The 25,522-nt window shown below is 42.3% G+C and overlaps 1 protein-coding gene across 3 annotated transcripts in view; it reads left to right on the forward strand.

Moving 5' to 3' along the window:
* LOC140187338 (C-Jun-amino-terminal kinase-interacting protein 4-like) overlaps positions 1-25,522 on the forward strand; it is a 295,764-nt gene that overhangs the window by 231,917 nt on the left and 38,325 nt on the right. For all 3 annotated transcript variants that reach the window (XM_072242530.1, XM_072242531.1, XM_072242532.1), the window contains 8 exons: positions 2,945-3,077; positions 11,120-11,209; positions 14,166-14,333; positions 15,671-15,842; positions 18,585-18,809; positions 21,877-22,081; positions 23,613-23,735; positions 25,441-25,521. In XM_072242530.1, the coding sequence (XP_072098631.1) occupies positions 2,945-3,077; positions 11,120-11,209; positions 14,166-14,333; positions 15,671-15,842; positions 18,585-18,809; positions 21,877-22,081; positions 23,613-23,735; positions 25,441-25,521 (1,197 nt within the window). The remainder of the gene's footprint in view (positions 1-2,944; positions 3,078-11,119; positions 11,210-14,165; positions 14,334-15,670; positions 15,843-18,584; positions 18,810-21,876; positions 22,082-23,612; positions 23,736-25,440; position 25,522) is intronic.

Here is a 25,522-nt window from a genome sequence, read left to right on the forward strand (position 1 = left end):
TTCTCACGCTCTTAAACTTTTCGATGATTTTAAGTTCCCTGGCCCCCACCGCTTTATTTTCACCATGGATGTCCAATCCCTATATGCTTCCATCCCCCATCAGGAAGGTCTCAAAGCTCTCCGCTTCTTTTTCGATTCCAGACCTAATCAGTTCCCCTCTACCACCACTCTGTTCCGTCTAGCGGAATTAGTCCTTACTCTTAATAATTTCTCCTTTGGCTCCTCCCACTTCCTCCAGACTAAAGGTGTAGCTATGGGCACCCATATGGGTCCTAGCTATGCCTGTCTTTTTGTTGGCTTTGTGGAACGATCTATGTTCCAAACCTATTCTGGTATCTGTCCCCACTTTTCCTTCGCTACATTGACGACTGCATTGGCGCTGCTTCCTGCACGCATGCTGAGCTCATTGACTTCATTAACTTTGCCTCCAACTTTCGCCCTGCCCTCAAGTTTACCTGGTCCATTTCCGACACCTCCCTCCCCTTTCTAGATCTTTCTGTCTCTATCTCTGGAGATAGCTTATCTACTGATGTCTACTATAAGCCTACTGACTCTCACAGCTATCTGGACTATTCCTCTTCTCACCTTGTCTCTTGCAAAAATGCCATCCCCTTCTTGCAATTCCTCCGTCTCCGCTGCATCTGCTCTCAGGATGAGGCTTTTCATTCCAGGACAAGGGAGGTGTCCTTTTTTAAAGAAAGAGGCTTCCCTTCCTCCACCATCAATTCTGCTCTCAAACACATCTCCCCCATTTCACGCACATCTGCTCTCACTCCATCCTCACGTCACCCCACTAGGAATAGGGTTCCCCTGGTCCTCACCTACCACCCCACCAGCCTCCGGGTCCAACATATTATTCTCCGTAACTTCCGCCACCTGCAACGGGATCCCACCACTAAGCACCTCTTCCCCCCCCCCCACTTTCCGCAGGAATCGCTCCCTATGCGACTCCCTTGTCCATTCATCCCCCCATCCCTCCCCACTGATCTCCCTCCTGGCACTTATCCTTGTAAGCGGAACAAGTGCTACACATGTCCTTACACTTCCTCCCTTACCACCATTCAGGGCCCCAGACAGTCCTTCCAGGTGAGGCGACACTTCACCTGTGAGTCGGCTGGGGTGATATACTGCGTCCAGTGCTCCCGATGTGGCCTTTTATATATTGACGAGACCCGATGCAGACTGGGAGACCGCTTTGCTGAACACCTACGCTCTGTCCGCCAGAGAAAGCAGGATCTCCCAGTGGCCACACATTTTAATTCCACATCCCATTCCCATTCTGATGTCTATCCACGGCCTCCTGTACTATAAAGATGAAGCCACACTCAGGTTGGAGGAACAACGCCTTATATTCCGTCTGGGTAGCCTCCAACCTGATGGCATGAACATTGACTTCTCTAACTTCCGCTAATGCCCCACTTCCCCCTCGTACCCCATCCGTTATTTATTTATACACACACATTCTTTCTCTCCCTCTCTCCTTTTTCTCCCTCTGTCCCTCTCACTATACCCCTTGCCCATCCTCTGGGTTTTCCCCCCTCCCCCTTTTCCTTCTCCCTGGGCCTCCTGTCCCATGATCCTCTCATATCCCTTTTGGCACTCACCTGTCCAGCTCTTGGCTCCATCCCTCCCCCTCCTGTCTTCTCCTATCATTTTGGATCTCCCACTTTCAAATCTCTTACTAGCTCTTCCTTTAGTTAGTCCTGACGAAGAGTCTCGGCCCGAAATATCGACTGTACCTCTTCCTAGAGATGCTGCCTGGCCTGCTGCGTTCACCAGCAACTTTGATGCATGTTGGCTTGAATTTCCAGCATCTGCAGAATTCCTCGTGTTTATGTGCTGTATGTTTTCTATGTTTCTAATTTCACAGTGAGAGCAGGAAAGGACAAACATGCTATTTGAAATTATCTTTAGGAACAGGACGTTCCAGTTGAGTTAAGGAGCTAAAGTGTCAGTTGACCCTTCATTCACTGAAACAGTGTTTAGTGTTTCTTAGACTAACAGTTCTTATACAAAGCCAGACTTTTATTGTCCCTGTTGAAAGTAAATATTATAGTTTGTGGTTTGACCACTGCACTGATTAGAATAGATTTGAAGATCATAGTGTAAGTTAACCAGGTGGATACAGAGTAGCATCAGAAAAAAAATGACCATTGCTGATGGGAGGACATTGGCATAAAGACTAAAGGGAACAAAAGAAGGTGGAGCTCTACAAAGAATAAGAGAACCTAAGCATTAATCAGTAACTGACACACATACAAGATGACATTAAATTTGTAATAGACTTGGAGAGAGATAGCAGAGAAGGAGGCCATCTGGATCTGTATCAACGAGAAAGCCTGAGGGAAGTTGGTCTTGAGTTTAGAAGTGACCAGGACTTGGCCATTTGAAAATGGAGTTCTGATGGGCAGCAGAGGATAACAAAACCTGGTGAAAACAGAACGTGAATAACTTGAAGATTAGTGACATTTTGGTAGACTCAGAGGGCAAAATAAGTAGGAGCTGAGAATGGGCTGACTTTGGAGGCACAGGTGTTGAGGATTAGGGGGTGAATATGATCAGGAGCAGTCAATGCTGGAATCTGATTCTCAAAGTGCTTACACAAAAAAGTATTCTTTTAAGTTCTCAGATAGTCTTTTTGGAAAAGGAAAAACACAGTGGGATTTGCTACTTGTGCAGAGTGAGCTGCCAGTATGTCAGTTGTGAATAGAAGCCAAATGCTTCTGCATAGATGGAAATATTAGAAATTCAAAGTCCAAGTCTCACTCCTGTCCCAATGGGTTTATGGTTTAGTCACATTAGAATCAACTTACTCCCCATCTGTTTCTTCAGACAGCAAACCAGGATGGGATTTTAATGCTTTTTAAAAGAAAACTTAAATTACTTCATTCTTGTCAAAATTGAGAAACAGCTATTGCATTGTGTAATTTTGTTTTTTTTTTAGTGGCAATGAGAGTACTTCAGCCGCACGCAGGGAGCAGAAGAGGGAACAGTATCGCCAAGTTAAGGCTCATGTACAGAAAGATGATGGTCGAGTTCAGGCTTGTGGTTGGAGTCTGCCTCCAAAATTCAAACAGGTAAACACTTTCCTTCATCGTTGCTAGAACTCCACAAGAAGGACTGCAGCATCTTGAAAGCTGATTTAACCTTCACCTTCTGAAGTGCAGTTAAAGATGGGCTGGAATTATTGACCTTATCAATAACTTTTGTGTCAAGTACATGAACAAAAAAAAAGCATTGAAATAACAAGTAAAAAATGGTAGAAATGCCTTGCAGATCAGACAGCATTCTAAAATGGGCGAATCAAGTAATAATGAAAGGTCATTATTTGGTATTAGGTAATGAACCAGGTCAGGTCACAGATCTCTCAGTGGGTGAGCATCTGGGGGACAGTGACCACCGCTCCCTGGCCTTTAACATTATCATGGAAAAGGATAGAATCGGAGAGGACAGGAAAATTTTTAATTGGGGAAGGGCAAATTATGAGGCTATAAGGCTAGAACTTGCGGATGTGTGAATTGGAATGATGTTTTTGCAGGGAAATGTACTATATGGACATGTGGTCGATGTTTAGGGATCTCCTGCAGGATGTTAGGGTTAAATTTGTCCCGGTGAGGAAGATAAAGAATGGTAGGGTGAAGGAACCATGGGTGACAAGTGAAGTGGAAAATCTAGTCAGGTGGAAGAAGGCAGCATACATGGGGTTTAGGAAGCAAGGATCAGATGGGTCTATTGAGGAATATAGGGTAGCAAGAAAGGAGCAGAAGAAGGGGCTGAGACGATTAAGAAGGGGGCATGAGAAGGCCTTGGCGAGTAGGGTAAAGGAAAACCCCAAGGCATTCTTCAATTATGCGAAGAACAAAAGGATGACAGGAGTGAAGGTAGGACCGATTAGAGATAAAGGTGGGAAGATGTGCCTGGAGGTCCTCAATGAATACTTCTCTTCAGTATTCTCCAATGAGAGGGAACTTGATGACGGTGAGGACAATATGAGTGAGGTTGATATTCTGGAGCATGTAGATATTAAGGGAGAGAAGGTGTTGGAGTTGTTAAAATACATTAGGATGGATAAGTCCCTGGGGCTTGACGGAATATTACCCAGGCTGCTCCACGAGGTGAGAGAAGAGATTGCTCAGCCTCTGGCTAGGATTTTCATGTCCTCGTTGTCCACGGATTTATTATTTATGGTGCAACTGTAACGAAAACCAATTTCCCCTGGGATCAATAAAGTATGACTATGACTATGAATGGTACTGGAGGATTGGAGGGAGGCGAATGTTGTCCCCTTGTTCAAAAAAGGTAGTAGGGCTAGGGTTTTACTCTTTGGAGAGAAGGAGGATGAGAGGAGACACGATAGAGGTATACAAGATATTAAGAGGAATAGATAGAGTGGATAGCCAGCGCCTCTTCCCCAGGGCACCACTGCTCAACACAAGAGGACATGGCTTTAAGATGAGGGATGGGAGGTTCAAGGGGGATTTTAGAGGAAGGTTTTTCACTCAGAGAGTGGTTAGTGCTTAGAATGCATTGCCTGAGTCAGTGGTAGAGGCAGATACACTAGTGGAGTTTAAGAGACTACTAGACAGGTATATGGAGGAATTTAAGGTGGGAGGTTATATAGGAGGCAGGGTTTGAGGGTAAGCACAACATTGTGAGCTGAAGGGACTGTAATGTGCTGTACTATTCTATGTTCTATGTATGTCATTTATCCGGAACATTAACTTTGCTTCTCTCCCCTCAGATGCTGTCAGATCTGCTGTTCATTTTCAGAGCTGTCAGTTTATGTTTTAGATTTTAAGCATTTTGCTTTTATATTCTTTTGTTGCTTGTACAATAATTTTGCTGTAAATAACTTTTGTTCATGTTAAGTTATTAGTTATTTCCACTTTTCCCCAACTTGTTGCACTCTGTACTATTTCTCTCTGGTCTTGGGTTTCACGTCAAAGGTGACCCCTAAACTGTTAATTGTAGTTTGCTGTCAGGAACCATGTAGAAAATGTGACTAAAAACATGGTCAAATGAATAGGTATTGAATAATGGCATCCACCACCTGTAGGCTTTCTCACGGTTGTCATAGTCAACAGTGACTGGCCTCCAGCACCAAGTTCCACAAAGCAAGGCCCTACCCCGCAATAAAAAGAAAAGCAAAAAAAAAGACTATAAGACATCGCAGAAGTAAGCCATTTGGCACACTGCACCTTTTCCGCCATTCCATCATGGCTGATTCATTATCCTTCTCTACACCACTCTCCTGCTTTTTGCCCGTAACCTTCCACACCCTGATTAATCAAGGGCCTATCAACCGCCGCTTTAAATGTACTCATGACTTGGCCTCAACAGCCGGCTGCGGCAATAAATTCAACAGATTCACGACCCTTTGGTGAAAGAAGTTCCTCCTCATCTTTGTTCTAAATGTATGTCCTTTTATTGTGAGGCTGTGCCCTTTGGTCCTAGACTCACCCATAATTAAGAAACATCCTCACCACATCTTGTCTATCTAGGCCTTTCAACGGTCGATAGGTTTCAATGAGATTCTCCCTCATTCTTCTGAATTCCAGTGAATGCAGGCCCAGAGCTGTCAACCGCTCCTCATACGGCAACTCTTTCATTCCCAAAATTATTCTTCTGAATCTCCTCTGGACCTGTTCCAGTGCCAGTGCATCTTTTCTTTGAGAAAGGCCCAAAACTGTTCACAATACTCTTAAGTGTGGTCTGGCCAATGCCTTATAAAGCCTCAGCATGACATCCCTTGCTGTTATATTCTAATCCTCTCAAAATGAATGCTAACATTGCATTTTCTTTCTTTACCAATGATTCAACCTGTAAGTTAAGCTATAAGGAGTCCTGCACAAGGACTCCCAAGTCCCTTTGTACTTCTGATTTTTCAGTTTCTTTTCACGTTTAGAAAATAGTCTATGCTTTTACTCCTTCTACCAAAGTGCATGACCATACACTTTCCTACTCTATATTCCATCTGCCACTTCTTTTCCCATTGTTCCAATCTGTCTAAGTCCTTCTGCAGATTCCCTGCTTCATCAGCACTACCTTCCCCTCCACTTATCTTTGTATTGTCTGCAAACTTAGCCACAAAGTCATCAATTCTATCATCCAAATTATTGACATACAATGTGAAAAGAAATGGTCTTAACATTGACCTTTGCGTAGCAACACCAGTCAGCAACAGCCAACCAGGAAAGGCCCTCTTTATTACCACTCTTTGCCTCCTGCCAGTCAGCCAGTCTTCTATACATGCTAGTATATTTCCTGTAATACCATAACTCTTAACTTGTTAAGTAGCCTCATGTAGAGTACTTTGTCAAAGACCTTTCTGAAAATCCAAGTAAAGAACATCCACTGACTTTCCTTTGTCTGTCCTGCTTGTAATTCCCTCAAAGAATTCCAACAGATTTGTCAGGTAAGATTTCCTCTTGAGAAAACCATACCGAATTTGGCCCATTTTATCTTGAGCCTCCAGGTACCCCGAAGCACCATCCTTCATAATGGACTCCAACATCTTTCCAACCACTGAGGTCAGGTTAACTACCCTAAAATTTCCTTTTTTCTGCCTCTCCCTTCTTAAAGAGTAGAGTGACATTTTCAATTTTTCAGTCTTCTGGAACCATTCCAGAATCTCTTGATTCTTGAAAGATTGTTACTAATGCCTCCACAGTCTCTTCTGCTACTCTTTCAGAACCCTGGGGTGTAGTCCATCTGGTCCAGCTGACTTATCTACCTTCCGACCTTTCTTGGTAATAGCAACTGCACTCACTTCTGCCCCCTGACGCTCAAGTGTTTCTTCCATACTGATAGTGTCTTCCACAGTGAAGACTGATGCAAAATACTTATCCACCATTTTTTAAATTCCTCATTAGTACTTTTCCAGCAGTCTGATAATCCATTCCCACCTCTCTTTTACTATTTATATTTCTGAAAAACTTTCTGTACCTTTTATATGATTGGCTAGCTTAGTGGTCCCCAACCACCGGGCCGCAAAGCATGTGCTACCAGGTCGCGAGGAAACAATATGATTTAGCGATATGAGTCAGCTGCACCTTTCCAGGCAGCATCTCTAGGAAGAAGTACAGTCGACGATGTCCTGACGAATGGTCTCAGCCCGAAACGTCGACTATGCCTCTTCCTAGAGATGCTGCCTGGCCTGCTGCGTTCACCAGCAACTTTGATGTATGTTGCTTAAAATGTTATGATGCTATTGACTTATAATTGACTTATCACTATATTCAGGCGAGGAAAATATGTGCTGTGTGTTTAATATTAAATTCGTTAGATAAACCCTTTTAGGAACGAAATTGAGTGTATTAGCCACTTATCACCTATATTCCGGTCGTGATTAACACTCCCTCCCTCCCCGCCCCAAACAGAATCACCAAAACAATTTGTAGAAAAAAATCAGCACATACACACATGCGCACTGGTGCCCGCGCAAGGCTTCATGGTCATGGTAGTCTTTCTCGGGGTAAGCTCAACCTATTTTACTGCTACTCTTGTCCATTGGCAACCCTACCTTCCCCCCACCGGTCGGCCGGTCCGCAGTGCAAAAAAGGTTGGGGACCCCTGGGCTAGCCTACCTTCATATCTTTTCTCTTCTTATAGCTTTTTTAAGATGCCTTCTGTTGATTTTTAAATCTTCCCAATTCTATAACTTCTCTTCTCACTAAGTTTTGCCATGTTATATGCCCTATCTTTTGCTTTTATACTGTCTTTGAGTTCCCTTGTTAGCCACGGCCGGTTGTCTCATCTTTCCTTTAGAATACTTCTTCATCTTTGGGATATATCTACCCCATGCCTACTGATTGTCCTCAGGAGCTCCAGCCATTGCTATTTTACCATCATCCCTGACAGTGTCCTTGTCCAATCAACTTTGGCCAGCTTCTCACTCATTCTCTCTGTAGTTGTCTTTATTCCACTGTAATACTCATATTTCTGATTTTATTTTCTCCCACTTAAACTGCAGGGTGAATTCTGTTACATTGTGATCATATTATCCCTCCTAATTATAGGATTCCATTACCTTAAACTCCCTAATCAAATCTGGTGTTAGGAGTAATCCAGAGATTACTACCTTGGAAGCTCTGCTCTTCAGCCTCTCTTTTCTCATTGCACAGCACCACTTCCCCTTGTTTACCTATGTCATTGGTGCACTTATTGCAGATGTAATCATAAGGGAGACTGTCAGGTACACAAAATCCACATTTCACACCAGGAGCATTCCACTGTGTGAACTTCCATCCTGCCTACACTTGTTAAACCTCTAACTTCTCAAGCTTCAGTTCTGGCCTGTGCCTGTTCTCGCTGAAGTCTATTGAGCCGACGCTTGGCCGCTCTAGCACTGTGCACTTGACGGTGTCTGCTCTAAAAATAGCTGCTCTGCTTATACCTTGCTTCTTTTTATTGGCCTCTGCAATCATGATTGCAGCCCATCCACAAAATTACAAAAGACCCCAAGCTCTTTTTAAATCTCACGTTGCTTCACCAATGAATGACTTCTCACAATGATCGCAACCCACTGAAGGGCTTTGTCTTTTTAAACCTAGTGTTGTCTCACCAACTAACAACTTAGAACATAGAAAACCTACAGCACAATATAGGCCCTTTGGCCCACAAAGCTGTGCCGAACATGTCCCTACCTTAGAACTACCTAGGCTTTACCCATAGTCCTCTATTTTTCTAAGCTCCATGTAGCCATCCAGGAGTCTCTTAAAAGTCTGTATCGTTTCCGCCTCCACCACCACTGCCGGCAACCCATTCCAGACACTCACCATTCTCTGCATAAAAAAACTTACCTCTGACATCTCCTCTGGATTGCAGTCCACCGAAAAGTTACAAAGGGTCCCAAGCTTTTTCTAAACCTTGCATTGCCTCAGCAACAAAAAACTTCTGCAAGAGGCAGGAAAGCACTTTTTAATGTTCTACTTCTAATTTGGATTTGAGATTGCCTTTTATGTCTAGATTTTTATTTAGTGCACTACACAGATAAACTGCCTGCTCGCAAACTGCAGCACACTGCATAGTCCCATGATGAACACAGCTTCGGAGTGATTCATTAGGCCTAAACAGAGTGGATGTGGCAAGGATGGTTCCTATGGTGATGAGTTTAGGACCAAAGGGCACAGCCTCAGAATACAAGCCCATCCCTTTAAAACAGCAATGAGGAGGAATTTCTTCAGCCAGAGGTGGAGTATCTGTAGAATTCATTGTCACAGATGGTTGTTGAGGCCAAGTTATTGGATATGTTTAAAGTGGAGGTTAATAGATTCTTGATTAGTCAGGGTGTCAAAGGTTACAGAGAGAAGGCAGGAGAATGGGGTTGAGGGGGATAATAAATCAGCCATGATGGAATGGTGGATCGGACTCACTGGGCCAAATGGCCTAATTCTGCTCCCATGTCCTATGGTCTATGATTCAGAATTACTTCCAGTGACGGTGAGTAGTACTTTAGCACAAGAATACCATCCGAACATCAATGTCCTTAAATATTTATTTCATTTTAATAGGTGAGATTAGATTAGATTCAACTTTATTATCATGTACCGAGTACAGATACAAAGCCAATGAAATGCAATTAGCATCTGACCAGAAGTGCAAAAGAATAATAATATTTACAAAATATCTGCGAATAAAAAGTAAGTGCTACAGCATACAAATATAAAAGTACTGAGACAGTCCAATATGGGTGCAATACTGCTTAGCGCTGTGATGTGAGGTTCAGCAGGGTCGCAGCCCTCTTCCTGTGCCTTCTGGTGCAGGAGCAAAGGCTCCTGTAGCGCCTACCGGATGGGAGAAGAGTAAAAAGTCCATGGTTAGGGTGAGATGCATCCTTGATAATGCTTTTCGCCCTGCCCAGGCAGCGTTTATGGTAGATGTTCTCAATGGTGGGCAATTGGGTGCCGATAATCTGCTGGGCAGTTTTCACCAGCTGCTGGAGTGCTTTGCGGTCCGATATGGGACAATTGCCATACCACACTGAGATGCAGTTGGTGAGTATGCTCTCAATGGTACAGCGGTAAAAGCCCATCAGTATCCTTGGACAGAGGTGAGCTTTCTTGATGCTCCGCAGGAAATAAAGGCGCTGTTGCACCTTTTTAATCAGGATGGAGGAGTTCAGGGAGCAGGTGAGATCATCGGAAATGTGGACACTAAGGAATTTGAACCTTGATACACGCTCCACTGCAGCTCCGTTGATGTAGATGGGGACATGAGTGTGGCTCCTAGCATGTCTGAAGTCCACAATAATCTCCTTGGTCTTCTGGGTGTAAAGGGCCAGGTTGTTATCGGCACACCACGCAGCCAGGTGCTGGACCTCGTCCCTGTAGGCCGTCTCGTCAGCCCCTCTGATCAGGCCAACCACCGTGGTGTCGGCTGTGAACTTGATTATGGAGTTAGAACCATGTACAGGAACACAGTCATAGGTGAAAAGGGAGTACAGAAGAGGGCTCAGCACACAGCCTTGGGGCACACCAATATTCAGGGTGAGAATGGAGGAGGAGAGGTTGTCTAACTTAACAGTCTGAGGTCTGTTAGTCAGAAAGTCCAAGTCCAATTGCAGAGGCTGATACCAAGCTGGTGAAGTTTGGCGATCAGCTTGGAGGGGATCACAGTATTGAATGTCGAACTAAAGTCAATGAACAACATTCTGACGTAAGAATTGGGGCTGTCCAGGTGGGTCAAGGCAGAGTGAAGTGCCGCGGAGATGGCGTCCTCTGTAGACCTGTTGGTGTGATAGGCAAATTGATGAGGTAACTACATTAATAAACTAAAGGGTCAGAAATTCATTTTTCAAATGGAAACGGATACTGAACACTATTTCAGTCAGAGAAATTCAATAATCAGTTATAGAAAGCTCTGTCAGATTATATCTAGAGGCACTTACACTGTTTTAGCACAAAGCCGGGTGGGAGTGTAATTTTGTTGGGAATGAAACTGACTTTGTGCTCTAACAATAGCACATGTGATTTTACAGTGGTAATTCTATCCTTTCACATATCCTGCAACATTGTGCTCACTTCAATCACAGGTTCATACAGAATGGTGTCAATAAGTGTTATATATTTGTCACTGTCCCTCCCTAGAGCATTAACATAGCTTGTTGGTGTTCGCTTAGGTGACAAACGGTGGTACATGTGACAAGATGAAGAATCTGCCCTTGCCAGTGTATCTGCAGCCTTTGGATGACAAGGATACCTTTATGAAGGTAACATTATTCTAACTAACCAGGATTGTAAGGTGTCTGCTATTAGTTACACCTGTCAATTGAACCAGAGATATTTATTCATTATTGAGAAAATCTTGGAATCTATAATTAACTTCTCGATCCTCTGAGGGAGTGAGTTCCAACAATACTTCATTTTGAGTGAAGAAAATTCTCCTCCTCTCACTCCTGACTGATTTACTCCTTGTTCTAAGTCTGCCACCCCCAGTACTCGACCAGGGGAAACGACCCCGATCTATCTTCAGAATCCTCAATCCTGCATGACTCAATGAGATCACCTCTCATTTTTCTCTCAGGTGTAAAGAGGCCCATTCTACTCACTCTTTCCTTTCATGACATTGCCGCCGTCCTAGGGACAGTTCTGCTCAATGTTGACAGCAATCACTTGGCTACTTGAATATGTTATAGTGTTATAGAGCACCACAGCACAGAAACAGGCTCTTTGGCCCATCTAGTCTGTGCCAAACTGGTATCCTATACAGTCCCATCAACCCACACTTGGACCCTAGCCTCCCCATATCCCTCCCATCCATGTACTTATCCAAACTTCTCTTAAATGTTGCAATTGAACCCAAATCTACAGCTTCTGCTGACAGCTCGTTTCACATGCTTACTATTCTCTGAGTGAAGAAAATCCCCCTCAGGGTCCCCTTAAGTATTTCACCATTCACCCTTATCGTATGATTTCTACTTCTAGTCTCACACAAGCTCAGCGGAAAAAAGCCTGCTTACATTTGCCTTATCTACACCCTTCACTATTTTGGATACCTCTATCAAATCCTTTCAAGGCAAAAAAATATCTTGATACAGAATCAGAATCAGGTTTATTATCACCGGCATGTGTGTTAACTTAGTAGCAGCAGTTCAATGCAATACATAATATAGAAGAAAATAATAATAAATAAATAAATCTTATTCAGGATACTTTATACAGTATACGTATATTGAATAGATTAAAAATCGTGCAAAATACAGAAATACTATATATTAATAAAAAAGTGAAGTAGTGTCCAAGGATTCAATGTCCATTTAGGAATCAGATGGCAGAGGGGAGGAAACCATTCCTGAATCGCTAAGTGTGCGCCTTCAGGTTTCTGTACCTCCTACCTGAGGGTAACAGTGAGAAAAGGGCATGCCCTGGGTGCTGGAGGTCCTTAATAATGGACGCTGCCTTTCTGAGACACCGCTTCTTGAAGATGTCCTGGTTACTTTGTAGGCTAGTACCCAAGATGGAGCCGACTAAGTTTACAACCCTCTGCAGCTTCTTTCGGTCCTGTGCAGTAGCTCCCCACCCCATACCAGAGAATGATGCAGCCTGTCAGAATGCTGTCCACGGTACATCTATAGAAGTTTTTGAGTGTATACTCCTAATAAAGTAAAGCCACTGTCTTGCCTTCTTTATAATTGCATCAATATGTTGGGACCAGGTTAGATCCTCAGAGATCTTGACACCCAGGAACTTGAATCTGCTCACTCTCTCCACTTCTGATCCCTTTATGAGGATTGGTATGTGTTCCTTCATCTTGCCCTTCCTGAAGTCCACAATCAGCTCTTTCGTCTTACTGACGTTGAGTGCCAGGTTGTTGCTGCGACACCACTCCACTAGTTGGCATATCTCACTCCTGTACGCCCTCTCGTCACCACCTGAGATTCTACCAACAATGATTGTATCGTCAGCAAATTTATAGATGGTATTTGAGCTATGCTTAGCCACACAGTCATGCGTATAGAGAGAGTAGAGCAGTGAGCTAAGCACACACACCAGTGTTGATCCTCAATGAGGAGGATATGTTATCATCATCCGCACAGATTGTGGTCATCGGGTTAGGAAGTTGAGGATCCAATTGCAGAGGGAGGTACAGAGGCCCAGGTTCTGTAACTTCTGAATCAGGATTGTGGGAATGATGGTATTAAATGCTGAGCTATAGTCAATGAACAGCATCCTGACATAGGTGTTTGTGTTGTCCAGGTGGTCTAAAGCCGCGAGGAGAGCCATTGAGATTGCATCTGCCGTTGACCTATTGTGGCGCTAGGCGAATTGCAATGGGTGCAGGTCTTTGCTGAGGCAGGAGTTCAGTCTAGCCATGACCAATCTCTCAAAGCGTTTCATCACTGTAGATGTGAGTGCTACTGGGCAATAGTCACTCAGGCAGCTCACACTATTCTTTGTAGGCACTGATATAATTGTTGCCTTTTTGAAACAAGTGGGAACTTCTGCCAGTAACTGTGAGAGGTTGAAAATGTCAATGAATACACACACTCAGTGAATTGGGAATAGCTTCTTCTCTGCCATCTGATTCCTAAATGGACATTGAACCCTTGGATACTACCTCACTACACTTTTTTAAGTTTCTGTTTTTGTACTACATATCTTAATTTAACTACTTAATACACAGTACACATATATATATATATACTCTAATTCACGTTTTTTCTGTATTTATCATGTTTTGCTGCTGCAAAGTGAACAGATTTCATGACATATGCCAGTGATATTAATTCTGATTCTGATCTTACCCTGTTTCCTTGCCTTCCGGGAAATAAAATCCTAATGTGTTCAACCTTTCCCTATAACTCAAGGAAAGCACATTGGAGATACCTGGGTATCTTTTTGCCCCCCACAAAATAGCCTTTTGACAAGATTCTGTCAATTTATCAAGATGATTATTGTTGAAACTCATTTTGTAACATTTCAATCTTGTGTCAGAAATCAACTGAATTTAGCTGTACTGTGAGCAAAACACTGCCAATTTGCAGATTCAGAAATAGTCTGAGTATAGAAACAGTTCCATCACCTCAACAGGTCCATTCTAGTATTAATCCTTGTATATGCATCTTTGTTCAACCTTTGTTCCTGCTCTCTGGTTCTCAAGCCTTCATTTTGGTTTTGGTGATCCCCTAAATGACCTTGACTACTCTTATATTTCTTGTTTCCCAGTTGTGGTGTGCTGTTGGTGTAAACTTGTCAGGAGGAAAAACCCGTGATGGAGGCTCAATTTTTGGTGCTAGTGTGTTTTACAATGATGTGACTGGTTCAGAGCCAGAAAGCAGTAAGCAGCGGAGAGGATCTCAGAGCAGCCTGGACCGTCTGGAGCAAGAGCTTAAAGTACGTGTGCTGTCATTTTAAAGCAAAAAGCAGTCAAAATGTCTAACATTTTCAAATTATTTACTTTACAATTATTTTAAGTGTATCTATTATTAAGTTGTCTGTGATATGATTTCAAAATTTTAGTTGGCTATCAAGCACTGTTCAGCTCTTCTATTACCCAACCTATCAAATGGGCTGAAGGAAAAAAGGTTACAGGGTAAAGGCAAGAGAATGGGTTGAGAGGGATAATCAATCAGCCATGATAGAATGGCAGATCAAACTCGATGGGTCAAATGGCTTCATTCTGCTCCTTTGCCTAAGAGATGTGAGTATTTCACATTCCATTCGCTTATCAGTCTGTGTTATTGGTCATAGACCTCTGCATTGAACTAGGGTACTGGAGGTGAAGTGGGTAAAGGTGAGTGTGTGCCTTGGATCTTCATTTAACTATTAAACATTGCAGGAGGTGTTCAGCAGATGACAGGTACTTGTTTAATGGAACAGATCAACAGTGATCATGCCCTAGGATTGTTGGCTTTTCAATTCTATAATGTGTCTGTGTTGAGCTTGGTCAGAGATGGGATTAATGACAATAAAACTGGATAATGATCAGAAGCAGGAAGTCTGGTAAAATTTAATTTCTTATTTTATTTTCCCACACTCCATTCTAATTGAACGTGCTGCCAGGGGTGGTGATAGAGGCAGATACATTTAAGAAACACAGATTAAGAAACTGAATTTAAGAAACTCAGATAGGCACGTGGATGAAAGAAAACTGGAGGGCTATATCGGAGGGCTGGGTTAGATTGATCTTGGAGTAGGTTATGGGGAGAAGGCAGGAGAATGGGGTTAAGAGGGATAATAAATCACACATGATGGAATGGTAGAGCAGAGTCGATGGGCTGAATGACCTGATTCTGCTTCTATGTATTATGGTCTAAAAGGTTGGCACAACATCGTGTTGTGCTATATTGTTCTTTGTTCTTAATTTGGATTTAAAACAGTTTAATACTGTACTAGGCCTACAGCTGGTGGGCCGAAAAGAGTGCACAAAGCAGGTGTGTACCAGGATGACTTTGTATCGAGCATATCTCTGATCATAAAACTACCTCTCCGTACTTGTACATCTTGGTCCAATCTCACCATGAAAAAAATCACAATTTAACCTAGTCATCTTTGATGGAAAGGGCACCCTAACTGGGATCTATTGACTTAACAAAAGCAAATTCATTATGTACTGTTAACAAAATTGAATCTTTTTCTGCTTTAGATTTTGTTTTTAGGCAGTTCATTTCTTTGAAATGTATGAGGTTGAGAGCTGAAAGGATGTGCTAATGAACATCTGTGTTGCACAGGAACAGGAAAAGGAGCTAAGACATCAAGAGGAGTTGTCCAGCTTGGTTTGGATCTGTACAAGCACACATTCCACTGGTAAAGTGGTGGTTATAGATGCTAACCAGCCCGGAAAGATCCTTGATAGTTTCTTTGTCTGCAACTCACACATCCTTTGCCTTGCTAGTGTACCAGGTGAGTTGATATTGCATAAGCTAGAATATTCTTCTTAAAGACTTTTTTAAAACTGAATTAACCGCAGGTGAAATTTGTACCTCTTGTGCAATCTTTAAAAATTCTGCAAGATCTTATTGTGATTCATTGGTTGTAATTTTAAGTGTTAATATTGTAGTTTAGCACTTAGTATTGCAGCCTTGCCCTGAACACCATCTTTCCTTTTAGGTTCCATCTCCTCACGTAGGAACCAGCAGCAGAGGAGGCTAGTTGAGTCCTCAGCCTTGCTTTGCCTTTCAGTAAGTTTATGGCTGATCTACTCTTGGCCTCAACACCACTTTCCACTATCCTCATACCCCTTGATTCTGTCACAGTTTAACATCTCACCTCCACCCTGATCACGAAGATTCATCCTCCAGGGGCAAGCAATTCCAAAGATTCACAACCTCTGAGCGAAATGACTGACCACTTATAGAATATTACAACACAGTAGAGGCCCTTTAACCTACTCCAAGATCAATCTAACCCTTCCCTCCCACATAGCCTTCCATTTCTCTATCATCTGTGTCCCTAAAAGCCCAAATGCTTCTCCTTTTACCACCATCCTGGTAGGGTTTTCTACACACCCAGCACTCTCTGTGCAACATAAATAAATAACCTGTCTGTAATATTATCCCCCACCCCATACTTTCCTCCAAACACCTTGAAATTATGCTCCCTCTTATTCGCCATTTCTGCCCTAGGAAAAAGTCTCTGGCTGTTCACTCTATCTTGTCTCTTATCATTTTGCTGTGAAACTATGCCACTAATTCTAGATGATTTCGGGCAGTGTTTCAGTATCCGCGTTGTCAATTCCTTTCAAAATCTAATGTGTTTGAATGAGATTACTTCAGATTTTTCCAATTCCAATGAACATAGGCCCAACCTCTTATCAAAGTCAGCCCCTTCATCCCAAAATTCAATCTCTTGAGCCCATTCACATTGCCTCCAATTTAAGTACATCTTTCCTTGCATCTGAAGACCAAACGTCTCTGTAAAGCTGCATCAAAGCTCCCATTTTATATCCTCCACAACCTTTGCAAAGGTCAACATTACATTTGCCTTCCAAATTATTTACTGCACCTTCAGTAAATGCTAGCCCTTTGTGTTTCATGTTCAAGGATGCCCAGATCCCTGTGTTCCATAACTACCTCTCTCCTGTTACACAGATAAATCACTGCGTCATGAGAAGGTGAGTCTCCTCTGCAGTTTATCTACATAATGAGTCCTACATAATGTTGACAACTTAGATAAACTGGGAAGGTGCAGTGCTTTACAGTTGTCCTTTTCTCAAGACCAGTGGTGATATATGAATCATGATTGTTGGGCTAGGACCAAGCTCTATCACTGCTACCACACTTGGTGCAATTAATCACAGGGCAGTAAATCATGGTTGTTCCTTTGCTGTCCAGGTATGCTTACATTTGTATGGGAAAAATTATTTCATTGTACTGAAGCTAACTGAGTGATTTTGAATTGTCACTGTTGGGAAGGAGGAAACGTGATATGCAAAATGTGCATGGTCAGAGGCCTGAAATATCAAAAGAGGTAAATGGCCAAGTAATTTATGATAGTGATATTGGTTTGGGAATGAATACTGATGCAAAACACGGGGTAAACTCCCTGATCATCTTCAAAATAGTGTGCAATTGGATCACTGGTGACCCAAGGCTGGAAACTGGAGCAAATCTGGAGGAACAGAGGGATCTGGGAGTCCACGTCCATGGATCCCTTAAAGTTGCCCTGCAAGTTGATAGAGTAGGCAAAAAGGCATAGAGTGCATTGGTTTTCATTAGCTGGAGGATTGAGTTCAAGAGCCATGAGGTAATGTTGCAGCTCTTTAAAACCCTGGTTAGTCCACACTTGGAATGTTATGTTCAGTTCTGGTCACATCATAGGAAGGATCTGGAAGTTTCAGAGAGGATGCAGAGGAGATTTACCAGGATGCTGCCTGGATTAGAGACCACGTCTTATGAGGATAGGTTGAGGGAGCTAGGGCTTTTCTCTTTGGAAAGAAGGAAGATGAGAGGTGACTTAATTGATATTACAAAATAATAAGAGGCATAGATTGAGTGGACAGCCAGAGACATTTTCCCCAGGGCAGAAATAGCTAATTGAAGGGGGCAATAGAAGGAAAGTGTAGGGGGCGATGTCAGAACTAAGTTTCTAAGAGACTCTAAGATAGGCACATGGATTGTAGAAAAATGGAGGACTATGTGGGAGGGAAGGGTTAGGTGGATCATAGTGCAGATTAAAAGATTGTGGGCAGAATAGCCTGTACTATGCTGTACTGTTCTATGTTTTACTCTGCAGATCCAGCAGCATATGTGGCGGGGGGGGGCGGTGTCTGATACTGTTGTACTCTCAGTTCCTCCAGCAAATTGTATATTTCTGTGGGATTTGTTACATCCAACCGAAAATGTGGCATCTTTCTCATGTGGAAGTAAATAAACCCAACACTGTGGCACTCCCTCCATTTCCCACCTGTACACCAGAGTGGGTTTTGATCTCAAGTCTCTGGACCAGTGTTTGAGCATGTGACCTTTCAATGATTCCAACAATGAAGTTCCAGCTGAGAGAAATAGCAGAAATTCTTTGGTAGGATGTTGTTTCACTGTGTTGACTGAACTTTTAATTCATGATGCTATTCTGACTTAATAAAACAATTGTCATCAGTTGATGACTGGATCAATTTGATAACTTATTGAATCTTTCCAATTATAGGTGCCCGAGAGACGGACTACCCTGCTGGAGAAGAGGTTCCAGTCGACACCGAGGGAAGTCAAGCGGAATGTAGCTCTTTAGCGGGGAGTGTTGCCAGTAATAGTTCAGCTGGAAGCGACAATCTTTTGGGAGGGATCACGGTGGTTGGTTGTACTACAGAAGGGAGTACAGTTCCTCCCAGCATACACACCCCCGCCAGCTCCTCACCAATCCAAGGAGAGTCAGGTAGGGGTTCAGTAAACTAACATTTTTTTCACTAAGGTACATAGTCAAAGAGTTACAGAGCACAGAAACAGGTCCTTCAGCCCAACCTGAACTAGTCCCATTTGGCTCATATCCCTCTAAGCCTTTCCTATCCTTGTACCTGTGTGAATGTCTTTTAAACATTGTAATTGTACCTGCCACATCCTCTGACAGTTTACCCACTGCCCCTGGAAAATGTTGCCATCCTGGTCCTCATTAAATCCTCCCATTCTCACTTTAAACCTGGCCACCTCCAGGCCTCGGACCACCAGTCCTTGACTCCTTACTGTCAGACTAATGAACATTGGGCCTCCAACATCCAGTACTTGGCCCATATTTGCAGACCTCTGACATCAATGACATCCTTACTAAATATGGGCAACTAGAACTGCTACTCCAAATACAGTCTCACCAGTGCCTCGTATAACTATAGCAAGATGTCTCAGCTCATGTGCTTACTCTCTGACTGATGAAGGAAGGCACGACAGATGTGCTTTTAACATCCTGTCTGGTTGTGTTGTCACTCTGTATTTGTGCCCTAGGGGCCCTCTGTTCTACAACACTCTCCAGGGCCCAGCAGATAATTCCTCGGCCTCCCTAAAATGTCGTAGGATGTACTTGGTCAGGCACCAGTTATTTATCCACCTTTACATAAAAGCATCTCCTCATTGGTAATGCAGATTTGTTTCAGCATGTCACTATTCTTTTCCCTAAATTCCATAACTCCAATGACCTTCACAATAAATACAGACGAGAAAATTTAATTAAAGGTCTCACCCATTTCCTGTGTCTCTTGTTGGCTAGATGGACAGTTCATGAGTTCATGGATGGAGTTCCATGTGCCAGTCCTCATGAGGGGAACGGAAGTGGAGAGGGTCTGTAACTTTAAATTCCTTGGTGTTAACATATCAGTGGATCTGTCCTATGGCCAGCACATGTGTCACCACAAAAAAGGCACAACAGTGGCTCTACTTCCTTTCTACAGCACGTCAGCTAAAATTTGACAAACTTTTATAGATGTACAATGAGGAGTATCCTAACTGGTTACATCACAGTCTGGTATGAAAACACCAATATCCAGGAACAAAAAAAGCCTTTAAAAAGTGATAGATTCAGCCCAGTCCATCTCAAGCAAAGCTCCCTACAAGGAGTGCAGCCACAAGAAAGCAACACCCACCATTCAGGCCATGCTCTGTTTTCACTACTACCACTGGGCTTGAGGTTACACAAGCCTTGGGTGCCACACCACCAATATCAGGAACAGTTATTACCCTACACCCCATCAAGCTCTTGAACCAAAGTGGATAATTTCATTCACCACAGTTACAAACTGATTCTACAATCTAAAGACTGGCCTTCATGGACTCTTTACAACTCATGTTCTCAGCATTTTTATTTACACAGTTTGTCTTCTTTTGCTCATTGGTGGTTTGTCAATCTTTGTCTGCTTACAATGATGCTAGAAAGTTTGTGAACCCTGTTGAATTTTCTCTATTACTGCATAAATATAACCTAAAATGTGATCAGATCTTCACGTAAGTCCTAAAACTAGATAAAGAGAACCCAATTAAATAAATAACACAAAAAATCATATTTATTTATTAATTTATGTATTGAGAAAAATAATTCAATATTACATGTATTTGTTGGAAAAAGTGTGTGAACCTTTGCTTTCAGTAACTGGTGTGACCACCTCGTACAGCAATAACTTTCACCAAATGTTTCTGGTCCTTCCACAACATTTCTACAGAACTTTGACTCAGCCATTCCAAAACACGAATTTTCATCTTTTTAAACCATTCTGTTGTTGGTCTACTCTTGTCTTTCAGATCTTTACCTTGTTGCATTATCCAACTTCTATTAAGCAACTTTGAATTCATTTTTCCCTCAACGATAGCAAGCTGTCCAGGCTCTGAGGCAGCAAAGCAGCTCCAAACCGTGATGCTTCTTTGACTATGCTTCACAGTTGGGATGAGGTTTTGGTGTTGGTGTGCAGTGCTGTTTTTCTCCAAACATGGCAATGTGCATTTCTGCCAAAAAGTTCAATTTTTGTCTCATCTGTCCACAGAACATTGTCCCAGAAGCATTGTAGAACATCCAGGTTGTCTTTTGCAAACTTGAAACATGCAACAATGCTGTTTTGGAGAGCATTGGTTTCCTCTGTGGTGTCCTTCTACGAACACCATCCTTGTTCAGTGTTTTTCTTATAGTGGAGACGTGAATAAAGACCTTTGCAACATCTAGAGGTTTCTACAGGCCTTTTGCTGTTATCCTTGGGTTCTTTTTCACATCCTTCAGCATTGCACATTTGCACATTGTACTCTTGGTGTGATCTCCTAGAGAGAGTAGCAACAGTATTGAATTTCCTCCATTTGTAGACAATTTCTCTTACTGTGGAGTGATCAATACTCAGGTCTTTAGAAATGCTTTGGTAGCCTTTTCAGCTTCATGCATCTCTACAATTCTTGTAAGGTCCTCTGAAAGTTGTTTTAATTGAGGCATGATGTACAGAAACAAATCTTTCTTGAGAAGAGCAGGCTTTTTCAGTAACCTGACTTTGTGTGTCTCTTTTTTATAGGGGAGGGCAACTCTACAACCCACATCTCCAATCACATCTCATTGATTGGAACACCTGAGTCCAAATAGCTTTTTGTAGAAAGCATTACCCCAAAGGTTTCCAACAAATACGTGTGACATTTGATCATTTTTCTCAACAAATAAATGAACAAGTATATCATTTTTTGTGTTATTTATTTAATTGGGTTCTCTTTATCTAGTTTTAGGACTTGCGTGAAAATCTGATCACATTTTAGGGCATATTTATGCAGAAATAGAGAAGATTCTACGGGGTTCACAAACTTTCTAGCATCACCTTATGTGTAGTTTTTACATACTTTAACCTGTAAATGCCTGGAAGAAAATGAATCTCTAGGTCATATATTGTAACATATTACTTTGATAATACATTTTCCTTGAGCAGTGATAAGGGAAAACTAAATCTCTCTTATGTGGTCTCTTGAAAGTGTGTAATGTGTAAACCTTATTCCAGGGGAAGTTGGTGATGTGTGTGTCAGTCCTGATGAAAGCTTGCTGGCTGCAGAAGAGGCCACAGAAGCAACAGAATCCAACCTAAACCTTCCTGTGTCAGATGATGATTTAACTGATGTCAGTCAGTCCGGAGCTTACACAGAGCATGTTTTCACTGACCCTCTGGGAGTGCAGAGCTCTGACAGCACACAGACATACAACAGGCGGTATGTGGAGTCACAGTTGTAGAATATGAGTGAAATTGGAACTGTCCCACACAATGAAAGTTATTTTGATCAATGTTGGAAAATGTGTGGCTATTGCATTGTCCTTGATTTAAATCTCAATTTTCCCCAAATTAAACAAACATTTGCAGGGGGAGGTCTGTGGGTATTGTGGTTTCTGCTGACATCTACTACTTGTATTGGGTTTTTTTTTCAGTGCCTCTATTGCAGCAACTCTCAACCAGCCTCATACCTGATCAGAATCTGGCTGACATACAGTATGATCCCTCTCGCCCCCATTCTCCTGCCTTCTCCCTGTAACCTTTGATGCCTTTACTCAACAAGAACCTATCAACCTCCACTTTGCAATAAATTCCACAGATGTACCAGCTCTGGTTAAAGAAATTTCTCCTCATCTCTGTTCTAAAAGGATGTGCCTGTATTTTGAGGCTGTGCCCTCTGGTCCAAAACTCCTCCACTATAGAAAACTCCTCTCCACATCCACTTAATTAATGTTGGGGTTTTGAATGTAGGAAATAGGAACAGAAACAGGCCATTCAGCCTGTCAGACCTGCTCTACTGACATACCACTGCAACACCATTTTCCTGTCCTTCTGGCCACATCTTGTGCTCTCTCCAGTACCCAGGAATCTATCAGTTTTTGGTTTGAATAAACTCAGCAGCTGAAACTCTACAGGTCTGAGTGTAGAGAATTTCAAAAGATTCACCGCCTCTTCAGGAAATTTCTCCTTATTTTTTTTATATTCTTATCCTTTGTTTTGAGACTCATTACTATGCTGTCAGTGAAATCATTACCACCTCATCTACCCAGGCAAGCCCTCCAAGTATTTCAGATGATCTCACTGAGATATTTCTCACCCTTCTAAACTTTGGAAATACAAGCTTAACATATTTCATTTCTGCTCATATGGCAGCTCGCAGCCCAGGAACTGCACTCACTCTGTAGCATTACATAGAGAAGCTAAAATTGTACACAAGACTCACCAAGCATGTGTGAATTGTCATGTCCTTTCTCTGTACTTGTATTCCTCTTGTAATAAAATTATCAGTTATGTATGAGAGAGGAATGAAGTGGTCAATACACAGAACTCTGCAGGTACTGTGAATCCACAGCAATACACAAAATGCTGGAGGAACTCAGCAAGTCAGGCAGCATCTATGGAGGGAAATACTGAGACCCTTCAGCAGGACTGGGAAGGGAAGGAAGGGGGGCTAGCAGGTGATAGATGATACCAAGTGAGGGGGAATGTGGGTGACTGGGGGAGGAGGGATGAAATGAAAAGCTGGGAAGTGATAGATAGGTGGAAGAGATAAAGGGCTGAAGAAGGAAGGAATCTGATTGGAGAGGAGAGTGGACTGGGTAAAAGGGAAGGAGGAGCATCAGAGGGAAGTGAAAGGAAGGGGTGAGAAAGGAACCAGAATGGAGAATTTTAAAAAGGGAGACGGGGAAAGGGGAGAATTCTATGACTCGGTTCCCTGACTCTGAATCCATTTATTATTGTATGCCCTCCAGGGAATCTGATTTGTATAAGGATGGAGTATCTGCACTTCCAACAGAGCAGGACTTGATGCATGAAGAAGCAGAAAAAATGAGCAGTGTCTTGCCAACTATGTGGCTTGGGGCACAGAGTGGTTGGTAAGTTAAGTGTACTTAATAAATGTTCTCATATTTGCAAATTTTGTCTGTGGACATTGACCAGGGAGTGGACACTAATGTTGGTCCAAATAACATTTGAATGAACGTGGAGGATTTTGCAAGAACACACTACTACTGTTCTGTTATGTGATGTAGGCAGTCCAGACTTCAGAAGCATTTTTGAGGGTAGGAGTTCCTGCGGACCAGTAGATCAAGTTTTAAAGATTACCTTATTTGTCACATAGACATCAAAACATACAGTGAAATGTAACATTTGCCTCAACGACCAGCACAGCCCAAGGATGTTCTTGGGGTAGCACACAAGTGTCATCATGTTTGCAGTGCCAACATAGCATGCCCACAACTCACAAACCCTTACCCGTACATCTTTGAAATGTGGGAGGAAACCAAAGCACCCGAAGGAAATCCACACAGTCAACGGGATCCCCGAATCACAATGTGGACTCTGTCTTTTCTGAGGCACAGTGGACATGATCGTCACCCTGTGACAACTTCAAGAAAAATGCAGGAGTAGCACCAGTGACTGAAAGATCTGTCCTCATTTCCTTGAAGTCTTTGACTCCATCATTTGCAGGGATATTGAAACATTCTCCTCAAATCTGGTTGCCCAAAAGAGTTGTTACAACTATCGGAGTTCTATTCCCACTACTATACATAAGGAATTAATACATTCTCCTGTGACCATGTGGATTTCCTCTGGGTGCTCTGGTTTCCTCCCATATTCCAAAGATGTACGGATTAGTAGGGTGTAGAGGAGTAGAGATATTGGTTTAAGTTGTGAAGAAGAAGATTTACATTTTTGTTACATAGAGAATGGGGAAGCTAATCTTTATAACATCTCAGATTCACGGCCGGAGAGGATGTGTTGGAGTCGATACAGGGATGATATTTAAGAGATATTTTATGCAAGTAAGGCATAGGAGGATACAAAGCTAATGGAATAGGAGGATTTGGGCAAAGAGATCATCAGGGAGGGCATATTCTGTGCTGTATAATTATTAAATCTGCCTGATCTATTGGGAATTTCCAGTGTTTCAGATTCCCAAAATTTGCAATGTTTTGTTTTTCTACATCTGGAAAGTTGTCTGTTTCTGTGACTGATGTTAGATTTGCAAACAAATTTTTTAAAAAAATGCAAAGCTACCATATGGCGTATTTGCTAAATGAAATTAATTGTGAATTTTTGTCAATTTTGTAATCGAGGAAGAAAAATAAAGTTCAGTTCTATGTCTTGTCAGTCCCCTGTGATCTCTCAATTGTTTACCTTTCCCAATTCTAGTGAATTGAGATGCTGCAGAGTTGTTAGCTTTTGCTAAAGCTGGTACTGAGATTCTGCAGATGCTGGAAATCTTAGGCAAAACATACAAAATGCTGTTGGAACTCAGCAAAATCGAGCATTGATGGAGCGATATAAACTGACTTGCTGAGTTTCTCCAGCATTTTGTGTATGTGTTCCTAAAATTTTGACATTTTGCCAATTATCTGCAGAATCTTCTAAATTGGGAGTGTTCCTAAGAAGCAGTTTTAAAAATAGATTCAAAAGGATTGTGATGATTTATAATAAGATTAACTGGAGTGTGAGTTATGATGGACTGAGCTGTTTTTTTTCTATTTCTATCTGAACTTTTGTTCTTAATTTTTAAGCGTGGATTATGAAGAGACAATGTGTTGTTTTTGCTTGCAGTTTGTATGTCCATTCCTGTGTTGCTCAGTGGAAGAAATGTCTGCACTCTATTAAACTGAAGGACTCTATTCTTAGTATTGTG

The sequence above is a fragment of the Mobula birostris genome, chromosome 24 (genome assembly GCF_030028105.1).
Source record: "Mobula birostris isolate sMobBir1 chromosome 24, sMobBir1.hap1, whole genome shotgun sequence".
Classification (NCBI taxonomy): Eukaryota; Metazoa; Chordata; class Chondrichthyes; order Myliobatiformes; family Myliobatidae; genus Mobula; species Mobula birostris.